Source organism: Ixodes scapularis, unplaced genomic scaffold (assembly GCF_016920785.2).
Source record: "Ixodes scapularis isolate PalLabHiFi unplaced genomic scaffold, ASM1692078v2 PGA_scaffold4__175_contigs__length_147842914, whole genome shotgun sequence".
NCBI classification, from domain to species: Eukaryota; Metazoa; Arthropoda; class Arachnida; order Ixodida; family Ixodidae; genus Ixodes; species Ixodes scapularis.
In genome coordinates, this window is record NW_024609879.1 from 116,247,028 (window position 1) to 116,259,326 (window position 12,299).

Below are 12,299 nucleotides of genomic sequence, written 5' to 3' on the forward strand. Positions count from 1 at the left end.
TAATTTATATAATGTTATTACGTTACATTACCTCGAGACGATCGACGTCCATTGTCGATCTTCAAATACCTATACCTGTATATAAATTAGACGCACAAGGGGGGGTTGGTTGCCGAGTGCATGGTCTAGCGCACACCAGCTCGGAGCACTGGGAGCGAAAGCTCGCGCTGCAGAACCCACCCCGCCCCTGCCCGTTTTGATCTGGAAGAGCATCGTACCGGCGTGCGGTCGTGCATCACTACTGCGTGGCGCACGTTGAAGACCCCAGGTTTTCGGTTGTACCGCACTGGCTAAATTGCTCATCTACAGCTGAGACACCAGACGCCCACTAAGGCAGACTAACTTCCGGCTGAATAAACATACACACAACAATTTGCAATTAGACGCATAATAACAAAGAACACAGTGTGCCGCCTCTTTTCTTTGGATGCCTTTTTTTCTAAACCAGCGCAAGCTCGTGCGTTCTCTCTTTTGAGACGGTTAGAACGGTCGCGTATAAAACCCGCGTTTCTCCTACCCGCCCGCTTCCTCCTCTCATTATGTGTATTTGGTTATAACTAAATAAGCTATAATAATGGTGTATTATTCATATTTACTTTCAGTTTCAGTCAGGGAAAAGGAGTTTCGCGGCAACTAGAGCCAATAAATGAGCTGCGCTTAGAGTATCGGCACTCTCTTCCCCGACAGTGTTGTGAACGCCGCCATTTTGGAGCTTGTGCAGAGCAGGCGCAACTGCCGATCGTCATGATTCAAAAGTGCGACATCGTCAGCATTAGATTCGGTGTTAGGAAGCTCATGTAATGTTGCTTTGCTTTGTCGCAAACTTAAAGTGGGGGACGGAAAAGCGTTTCTTGTGATTTCAGATAAAGCTTCAAATAACTGGCAACCATAATTTTAAGCCATACTAAGGCCAAGCGTGGCTACTCTGAAGCGTAGCTTATTTAATAACACTATTCATGCTCTTGTTCAAGAGGCTTGTAATACCTAGGGTGCCTCAATGTCCTTCTGTTTAAAGTGATGCCACCCTCTGTAGTACCCGATGCCGACAGCACGCGCTCACGGGGAAAATACAAAGAAATCGACGAAAACAAAATGTCGCCATAGCACAATCAGCGCCACGAGCGCGTGCAGGGACACGCTCTTTCACGCGCTTCTGAACAAAAAATAAAAATAAAAGAGGGGGACAAAATGGCCAGATGTCGTGCTCCACCCTAAGCAAAGGGCACATAAAGTGCTCCACCCAGTAATACCTGGAGGGGCCATATCGTAAGCCCCGTGGATGCCACAAGCCACTACCTTTTGACACCTGCCTCTTCTTCATTGTTCCCGCTTGTGCCAGTAAATTAGCTACGGTTCAGAGTAACGACACTTGGCCATATTGTGGCTTAAAATCATGGTTGCCAGTTATATGAAGCTTTATCTAAAATCACAGGAAACGCTTTTCCCTCCCTCACAAATGTTTAAACAACCCGCGACAGAGCATTGCAATATTGCATCAGCTTCCTAGCACCGCATCTAATGCTGAGGAAGTCGTACTTTTAGATCACGATGATCGGCAGTTGCGTTTGCTCTGAGCAAGACCCAAAATGGCGGCGCCCAAAACAATTTTGGGGAACGGAGTGCCGATACTTTAAAGCTCATTTAGTGACTCTAGGCATAAAGTGAACTCGGGTGTATTCTTTTCCTCTTCGTCTTCATTGTTTATTGATTTCAATCATATCGAATAATGAACACATTATATCATGCTACGCTTGTGTAAATATTGGTCTTAGATTTATTAGCCTGACCCAGTACTTAAACCATTCAGTTATCGATAGTAAATCTTCCAATATATTTTTTAAATGTGAGGGTAAAAAGACACGGAGATTGATGATGATACAGACGCCAACGCCGCCCTCGGAAATTTTTTGAACATTAGAAATCAGCAGTTTGTCTGCCATCCGCCAGATAGCGCAACAAAACACCCAAACAGTTTTTAATTGTTTTTAAAATTAGCTAAGCTCTGCACCTATTAAGAAACCAAAGCAATATCATTGTGAAAATTTAATACATCGCAATGTATATCTATTCCAAACTATAAATGTTATTAAATAACAATAAATCTGTTTGATGTCCAAAACAGATATGCGTCAAAAACAGGTAAGTTTGAAGGGCTCCTGGAGCGTTATGACTTTGAAAATGAAAAAAAGCCATCGTCCACCTCTTGGGCAACCATTGTAGCTCTAAATGTTATAAAAGATTTTATCATAGTTTAATTATTTCTTCAGCGGCATTTGAACTACCATGACACGAAGCACAAAAAAGTGCTACGTTTGATATAAAATATCTAAACAAAAAAAAATTTACACAACATTAAATTTTTTTCTGCATATTACCAATTATAAGCACTACATCTGTAGCTAATTTCATTGCCCTAGCTCTTGTCATTAAAAACATATTTGTGCGGAAAAATGTCAATTTTAGGGCAATATTTGGAGGGATGAAAAAAACAAAGTAGTGCAAATATCAAAAAAGTGGATCGTTAGATTCTGCTCCGACATCATCTTAACAAAACTGCTATATTGGAACCGTGCTATCTTTAATGGATCGTTCATAAAACATGAACTAGCGGAGCAAGTGAGGGTCCGCGCCATCATATTCGCAACGCTACAAATGGGCATGAACAGTAAAAACCAACACATACATAATAGCAAATGAAAGAGGATTGCATTGCCTTTCAAATGACAACAATCCCAAAAAACAGTATTTAAAAAGAGATGAGTAATGGCCTGCCGAAAAGTACCTAAACTGCCACATTTAGTGGGACCGTGGCCTTAAGTTGAATGTTAAAACGAAAACGCGTGATAAAAATTGTCACGGCTTATAAGGCATTTCTTACAAGTGAACGTCGGGTGGTCCTCGGATGGTCATGGCAGCCATGAAGAAATAGAAGGTTCTCACCTCTTTGCGACCGTCGCTTGGGCGCTTCGTCGCATAAATGAACACAATAATGAGTGACAAGTGAAGCGAGCTGATTAAGGTCAAGAAAGAGAAGACGGGCAGAAAAGAAGACAGAGAAGTTAACCTGGGGTATTAAAAACATACTAAAACATTCTCGGACTTTAGTATGTGTCGTTTTGTTACATTAGAAAATAAGATAGAAAAAAAAAAAAAAACAGCTTCCGAGTTTTAGATATCCCTTTCAAATATCTAATGTTCGGCCTTTGCGAAGGAAATGGGCATTTCATTTAAAATGCTCACCATCCGACAAACCGAAACCGCTTCTTTAAAGTCGCAATTGTTTTTATGTAAAGGAAGGTTAATGTAGCTTCTACCGCCCAATACATTGAAGCACCATGTTGCTAACGATCATGCCGCAGCGTAATTGATGCCGCGGTACGACCGCTCTCAGGTCGTAGCTTTTTCAGAAATCCTATGTGCGCTCCACCATAGCGGCACCAAAGATTCATATTTCCACGCGTGCCGGCGCGCGTGCGCACACCTTCTGGATAAGGCGCCGGACGCGACACCTGTCGCGATCAATACCACGCGCTTCAGGCGAGCCCCTCCGGTCCCAACACTACCCAAGTATTCTAGAACACTGTAGCGATGCTACAAGCAGAGGGGTGTCACTTTGAGCAACGCTTTCATTCCACGTGCGGGCGTGCTTAGTATGCGAGCTGAAAACATCCATCAAGCTCTTGAGACTTCCTTCTTCGCGGGGACTTGTCATGAAACTGAGTTTCAAACACTCCGCGAAACTCTTGGATCCGAAATATGCAGCGTTTTAAAATAAGAAGGGCTGGATCAGTGCTCGTACGTTTTCTTGGTGGGGAGTAAAATTCCCAAATTGTTCATACAAACTGTTCAGCAGACTATACTATATGCAGTGCATACAGTATAGTCTGCTGAACAGTTTGTATGAACACTTTGTGAATTTTTCACACTGTGCGAACAAGACATGTGCAGATTGTCATGTTTTAGTTAGAAAGGACGTTGGTGAGGGCGAAATCATACCGCCTTAGTTAGAGCCCCAAATTAACACTTGCCACCACACCAGCAGCTATAATGACGCCATTGCAATAAAATAAAAAAAAGTTGCAACTTCTTCCGCTAACACTGTAGCACTCTGTACATACATTGCGCGAGAGTTTGCGCGTACAGGGTATTGACGGTTTTTCGCGTTTCGCTTGAAGAGACGAGAGTATAGGCGGGCCACCAATTTTGCCGCTTAGGTTTGTACCCGGTACGGGCACTTTCCACTATCTTAAACAATTTTCATAATCCTCCAACTCAGAAAAAAAAAAAAAAAAGAACACGTGTTTGCTTGTTTTGCGCTAGCAGTGTTGCTCAGTTCAGATTCTGGTTCAGAAATGAGAAAATCTCATCGAAAATTTTTTTTTTGCTTTTTCAAAAGTTATTATTACTTTTTTGGCGACGTGAACTCGATGTGACGTCGTTTCAAGGGCAATGAATGATGAAAGCTTTCTTGGGAAGCTGCATTACTATCCCAGAGTGCAACGGATCGCGGCAATATTTCACCGCCCTAAAAACAAATCAAAACCAGCTGGAGCGACATCTTCAACTCTGGGACAGCAATGACACTCGGTTTTTAACACGTATTTTATTTGCAAAGTGTTATGCCCGCTTTTCAAAATTGCGCAAAAACGTACACACAGAAACAGCGAATGGTTGTATTGGAGGCAGGAGTCCTACGGTCCAAAAATCGCCTAAAAAAAGTTCTTTCATATATTTTGACATGCAAGAACATCAACTGACTAACTGATCGCGCTGAAGGGTGATAAACAAACAAACGAGAAAAAAGAACTCCAACAACTATTGATACTATGCCACACTCTTCATAGATTGTGCAATAGACGGTCTGCAGATATTCTCTGAGGCGCCATCTTTCCTGTCATATTGGCCTCAAAGAATCTCTCTGCAGACATTAGTATACATGTGGACCAACACACTGTTTATAAACAAGCCCCCCGAAGGAAAAATCCATCAATGTAACGCTGTTTGGCAGTCAATGTTTTCTAGTGGACCGCTGACTGTGCCTGACTGTACGTCAAGCATGTCTGATTGGCCAACAAGTTACTCTGACCGACAGTCAAACTCCAGTCAGGCCCCGCTTGTCGTCTTTCTGGTGGTTTCCTGGTGGCAGTCGGCCGCCGCGAAATGCCATCAGGATGTCCTGGTGGTGATTCTGACTGTACATCGATTGTGTCTGACTGTACGTCAGAAAGCTTTGACGTGCAGACAGAAGTACGGTCAAAGGACGTAAAGTTCGTTCGGATACCACTATTTCGTCAAATCTATGAATACGAAAATGTAATCTATGCACGAGAAAACGATTTCGGGACGTGAGCCCATAAAACCGCTGACGTTAGAGATATGACACGCAACCGACCGACAACCTTGATCAGAAGCCCGCCGAAGCCCCGAACACGACACTTCGCACTTCGCTTCGCCCATAGAGGCTTCGCCGAGCTTTCATGAACGATCGCTCTCGACTCGTTTTGTTTGCCCGCTTGCTCCAACCTGTCGATCCTGCCCGGGCTCTACAATGTCTTATGTTTTAGTAGAATTTCTACTCGGCAAGACCCAGCCTGTTGTGAGTTCCGACGATGTAAGGGACTTCAGCGGTGTAGTTGAAGACGACAAGGTGTACCAGGCCTACCGGGCCGATGACGCGCGAACAAAAGGATCGTTCTACGACGCGAAAGTACTCTACATGGCAGGTGAGTAGAACTGAAGTACGGCGAGTGATGTACGAGTGCTTTGCATAACACGCTGACGGCTTAACTGCATTTGCAGCCGAAGCATCTCGTGTAAAACGAGTAGTCAAATCGAGTTTCTGTAGCGGTGGGTAGCGTAGCGGTTAAGGTGTCCGATTTGTACGCAAGCGGTCGCGGGTTCGATCCGCAGTGGTCCTGCTTTTTTTTTTTTTTTTCGAACATTTTGTTTTATCGAGGCATTTGGCAATATTTATGAGTGTGTATAGCTTTACTCTTATATAAATGCTGCCCTTTTTGATGAAAATCCCTTGGCAGTGGCAGTCAGACGTCATCTGATGGACAATCAGATGACGTCTGATGGTCCATCACGTTCCACCAAGGCTGCTGACTGGCAGTCAGTGTCCCAAATTACGTTGCTTGATGGAATTTTCAATAGGGCCGCGTTTGCCCACAGAGGGTGTAGGTAAATTGCACGTGCGCAGAAACCAGATTCCCCTGAGGCACCTGCGCATGCGCAGTGCCGAAAGCAGCGCCACCACAGTGGCGTGACGTCAGAGGATTGAGTTGGTCTATGAAGATAAAGCAAATATGTCTGAAGCGCGTTCGCAGACAAAGACAATGGCTGCCGTGACGATGCGCTTTTTTTGGCGCTGCTTGATCGGTTCCGAAGGATCGTGGTGTCGCTTGGGGTCGGACGTAAAGTGAAACGAGTCGTACAAAACCTAAACATTGTTCCACAGGTACGTGTCATTATTTACCTCTGGCATTAAATTGTCGGAAATTACAAAGCAACAAATCTTACTAGTTTTCTTTTTTTTTCATTTTGAATTAGTCATTATCCCGACGTAGCCTCACCATAACGCGAGCAGAAATGTGCAGTTGGCGCCACTCCGTATAGGAATGAAGGAATAAACAGTTTGGAAACATTTTGGGCGAAGCAAACAGCTGTGTGCACTCGTTTATTTTTTTTTCTTATGCTTTCGCACAATCGATTTGTTTTAGGAGTGCTTTAATACTGACATTATAGTCAGGTGGATCCGGCATCGTCGGTCGTGTGCAGGTAAAATACTTCACCTTTTTTTCGAATGCGAACGAGGCGATAAAAAAATAGAAGAATCGATGGCGGGTAGGGGAGTTGTCGGGTTATTAGATTTCTATTTTGGAGCTTATTATTTCGATAATCTGAACTCGCCAAGCGAATACGTACCTCGGCGAATTCGACGGCAGTATCCATTGCCCGCAGCCAAGGAAGCGCTAAAAAACAACAACAAAGAGGCCGTTTTCTCAGCCCCTCTTTCCATAGGTGACGTCCGGATCTCCTAAATGTAACCGAACTCACAACCTACGGGCGTGATCTTTAGGTGGAATGAAATGTATTGTCTTTTCAAATGCAACGCCTACTCTGTTTCCAATCCGATCTCAACCAACGGGCGAATAGGGGAGTTGGATGGCGCATAGCTGCCTTTTAAGCCTTGTGCGAGCGAAGGCACCCGAATTTAAAAGCTGGTCACAGTCGCGCGTCTGCTGGGCTTTTCAGTGCATTCAGTCAAGGTTTTGTTCCGTGTTGTTTGATTTTTATTTGTCTTTGAGTGGGTTTTAATAATCTCGTTTTGAATTATATCCGAAGAACAAGTCATTTGAACGTGGGACATGTGCAACCTTGATCAAGTAGGATCTCGAAATTCTCGCACCAAATGGCTTCCCAGGAGACTGCTCGGGTCTGCACGCGCTCTTACTGCGTAACAAGAAGGCTCTCTTGAGACTGCAAGCGAAAATCCGGAATCCTAAACGCTGTTTGAACTATAGTCCGTTGCAACTCAAAAAGGTAGGGCGAGGGAAAGAAAGACCGGGGAGGAGGAAGCAAACGGAACGCTGGAGAGGAGAGGGGGAGACCTCCTCTTTTCTTAAGCGTTTTATCTACTTTCTCCCCCCCCCCGGTCTTTCTTTTCCTCGCCCTACCTTCTTGAAAAAGTTGCCCGTCAAGAGGTCACTTCCTGGGCAAACGACTTACTTTCGGTGACTTCATACCTGTGCGCTCAATGCGCCATCCAGCCACCTAGTAGAGATTGGTGGTTTAGCCGGTCGTACGAAAAACAGAAAGACGACGAGTGCCGCGACGATGGACTTTCGACGTTGCTCGATTGGCTCCCTCGGATCGGAACTTTGGCTGCTGTTGGACTTCATGTGAAACCGGGTGTAGCAACAATAAACGCGAACTTCCAGCTCTGCCTCTACATATGAACGCTGATCGCGTATGTATGTTTGCATTTATATGTGCATGTGTACGCGCGTATTTTTTTATAAATGGGTGATGCACTTAGTCTTTGCCCTCAGTCTTCAAGAAATCCTTCGTGTTGTACAAAATATTATGTGTGTATACATGCATGTATGCCTGTATGTCTGTCTATATAGGTGTACGTATGTATGCATTTATGTATGCGCAAGTGTGTATACGCGTGCGTTCTTATTTTGTTTTTACAAATCACATAAAAAAGACACCTCCATTTTTATTGCCATAGATCACAATAGCATGCACTGTTCTTTATGAGACAAAAAAACAAATGTTTTTAGTGCTTTTTATAAACTGGATATATCTGCATTTCGACTAGCAGAGTTTCTAATGTCGATGTTTTCGGAATTAAGATCTCACGAGGAATATCAGATTTGCAGCCCACGCCCCATTTAAACCCATCAAGACTTAGCAGAATTTATCAGCGACTCGAGAGGAAGTCAAAAGACAGAAATACGTCTTCCCAAAAAGTCGGTTGCTCTTTTGAGCTTTCCAGGAATATTAGACCATTGAATTATTTTTACCTGATCATGCTACTTTAATAATTAAAAAAAAAAAAAAAAACAACTAAATTTGAATGTTTTGTTTTTTAGACAAGCAACGAGTCACGGCAGATTTAGCCATGAACAGTACCAAGAGGGCTCCTGCCACCAAGCTGATCAACGGCGAGGCATGCTCCGCCTATTATAACCCCAGATTTTACATGGAATCATTGGGGTTTGAACCTCAAGAGGGGGACATAATTGAGGTGACCCAACATATTCTCATTTCCGTTGCAACGGACAGGCGAATGATGCTGTACTGTAAATACTTGTTAACAGGTACCATAGAGTAAATGGGTAGGTGAAATATTCGCTCACGCATCAGTTATTAGCTGTGTGCTGTTGCTTTCGAATGGAACAATTGATCTCACCTAGAAAACTTCTGTACTCTGGAAACGTATGTGTGGTGGTTCCTTGTAATACGGTCAGTGTGATTTTAACTTTACCTAACATACCTACTAGACATACAGCGTTTTCAACAATTTTGAAGACAATAGGTCATATGCAAAAAGAAAAGTGCCATCCAGTGCACTCATGATCCATTACCGAATGGTTTCTCCCGAGAGACAATGGTCCCGGCAAACTGGGAGCAGTACAGCTAAAATACAATCACCTGCTGCAATTCTAGTACGAACTTTTCACACAAACGTTTTCGATAAAGACCGTTCACTAACCTGAATGTCCAAGTTTACTGCTAGAGCGACGAGTCTTGCGACTTCGTTGCTGAGAGTTAATTTCCCAGAATTTTGCGTCCATCTTTCTTTTCTTATTTGAACCGAAACTAAACAGCGACCAATTGAATTTACAAGAAAATGGCCCTAATATTATGAAAACCGAGTTAAATGCCGGTGCTCCTCGTCCACAACTGGAAGGTGTGAAAAAAACGGCGGCTTTTAAATGACGTGATGACGATAGCTGACAACAATTTTGCATATGACCTATTTGCGACCTAAGAAACTTTTGTAAGCTATAGTCACAGGCAGTTTAAGATACGCACGACGTGGCGGTTACCGAGCATCTAATTATTGCTGAGATTGTGGCATCAGACGATAAGAGCAAAGAACGAATCATGAAGCAAAGGGGCGTGAACATAAGAAACCACGACCTGCGTTTCTTACGCTGTCGGTTACTACACTTTACTTCAAATAATTGACGAGGGAGCTCAAGCCAACTACTTGAATTTGAAAATGCAGTACTTAGAAGATAAATACTGATATCCCTTTCAAACGTTACTGTAAATTTGTACTGGAGTTCTTCAACTTTGTACGGCCATTTATGGTTATAATTACGATATATCTGATTAATCCACGTTCTCTAGAGTGCCGGTATAACGAAGTATCATCCCTGACTAGCTAATCATCAACCAGAAGTAAAACGAGAAGTATTAAATATGTTTGTATGTGTTTTAATTAAACCAGTGGCGATAGTTTCGCAAAGCCCGCAGTCACGCTACTCAAACATCATGCGAAAGCCCACATAGTTCTCCGCAGACAATTATAAAAGAGTCATCCGCGCATACGCCTCATGCACGTTCCAAGCATTTTTGCTTCATGTACATGCATGCTTCAAGAATATCTGCAGAGTACGAGCAGTGAGACCGGGGCTAATTAAGATGTCAGCAGAAGTGAGTTGAAGCTTCAACAGCTAAATAAATAAAAAAAAACGAAACCTTTAGGTGACTTTTCCCAGAACGGGGACCCATTTGGTTCAGCAAATGATCCAGCTCCTCCTGAACAAGGGTCAATCCATGGGGACATTCGCCGAGTTCACGAACAGGGCCCCATTCCTGGAGATTCAGGGATCGCCGGGGTCGTCGTCGGAGGCTCCGAGGCTCCTACGGACGCACCTTCCGATGAACAGACTGCGGCTCAGCGACAAGGCCAAATACGTCTACGTGGCCAGGAATCCCTGGGACTGCTGCGTGTCCAACTTCTACATGATGCGGGACTTTCCGTTGTTCGACTTCGCCGACGGAACTTTCGAGGATTTCCTGGGCACGTTTCTGGATGGTCGGTTTGGCTTCGGCGACTACTTTGACCACGTCCTCTCGGGTTACGAGCACAGACACGATTCTAATGTGTTTTTTGTGACTTACGAGGAGATTCATAGGGACAAGGTGGACGTTGTTCGTAGGTTGGCGTGCTTCTTAGGCGAGGAGTACGGCGATATGGTGCGGAGTGACAGCGAGCTTCTGAAACTAGTTCTTGAAAAGAGTAGCGTCGAATTCATGAAAGATGTACTGAGAACCGACGCGAAAGGGATAGCAAAGTTGCTTGGGCGCGCTGATGTTCCGCCAGTCTCAGGAAACGAAGAAAGAAAACCGGCTAAATGCAGCTTTGTTCGGAAAGGTGAAGTTGGTGGCTGGAAATCGTACTTTTCGCCCGAAAATGTAACACAAATGAAGCGTAAAATTGACGAGAAGTTCGAAGGTACTGGTATTATGACTCTTTGGGTGGACAAGGAGCTAGCCGACAAGCATTAAGTCATTTTTGTTCTTCAATTTTACTGTAAACAAAAGAAAACAAGTGAAAATAGCAATTGGGTGGTGCACCATGGAAAGCAGGGACATGGGAGATAAAATTAAGTACTTGTTTTGAGGTCAGTCACGTGAATGTGTCATTTGTGTTTTTCTTAACAAAAATGATAGCCTATGTATGTAGCACTGTAATTCTTATCCGATTCACGCAACAGGATTTGAAATAAAGCTTTATGACCCAGAGTATAGTTTGAAAAAATGTGCTCTCTTGAACGTCTTTTGTCGTCTTCATGCTAGTAGAGCGCTTGTTTGTAGAAGTAGAGATGTCTGCTGCATTTTTGCTACGAATTGTTCACGGTAGGCTCACATTTGAACAAACTCTTTACACCACAATTGGTTATAAACTAAATTACTAAATTAAGGGTCCTGAGGTGTTCGTCATGCAACTGGTTTCAATCAGCTGCAGGAATGCCCTAAGAGAGCACGACCGGGCCACTTTGTACTACTTTATTTGCGACTTCAGCGACCTATAGGAGGCGCCAATATCGCGCAGATGTGGCGGTCTAATGATAGGCCATGTCGTGCCATGTGCCAGCTCAATGCGCTGCGCTGGTGCCTCAGAAAGCAAGCATTGAACTCAAAATGGTTTGCCCCGCTTTTTATCCTCCACGTTTCAAATCTGCGGTGATTTTTTGGCGTAAGCGAGCTTCCAGAGTCGACTTTTTTTTGAGGAAGCGATGAAAGGACTGCCCACTGTCTTTCCACGGTACTGATAAACGTTGATAACCGCGGAATGTCTGGTTCACGTGGTTGCGTAGGTTGCGTGCGGAGCAACCTGGGAACATGCTGACAGTTACAACAGAGTCGCCTGGACAACTTTTTTTATCGCGCAAACATCCGACATGTAATCACGGAAGCTACAAGAGACGGTCACCAATCGCGAAAGAATCTGTTCCGGCCAGTTGAGTGTTTTTCCGCTAGATGCCGTCCGTTTTGCTAGAGTCGCGAATATGCACCAAACGTCACGCGTAATTGCAATAAATAAATAAATACGTGGGCAAGTTTGAGTAAGCGCCATAAGCATACTTTTTACGCACTGAAGTTGTGATGTATTAAGGTTAGAGTCGTGCGCTTTGCTTTCTAGTCAGGCTGCCCATCCCCAAATCGATGTTTTCCAGACATCTGAGGAACTATGTCAAATCTCACTAACCATATTGCAATGGAATCCCGGCGAAGCAGTCGCGTTCCTTGATATGTGAAGGGCTTCGTAA

General features: G+C 44.0%; 1 protein-coding gene across 1 annotated transcript; it reads left to right on the forward strand.

The window, feature by feature from the left end:
• The first annotated feature begins 10,266 nt into the window (after positions 1–10,266).
• LOC115308345 (sulfotransferase ssu-1-like) lies at positions 10,267–11,034 on the forward strand. The gene has a single exon (XM_029966229.2). The coding sequence runs from the start codon at positions 10,267–10,269 to the stop codon at positions 11,032–11,034; it is 768 nt and encodes a 255-aa protein (XP_029822089.2).
• Positions 11,035–12,299: the final 1,265 nt, after the last annotated feature.

What these genes read in the sequence shown, in the direction of transcription:
- LOC115308345 (XM_029966229.2), top strand. Translation starts at nt 10,267, where the DNA reads ATGATCCAGCTCCTCCTGAACAAGGGTCAATCCATGGGGACATTCGCC.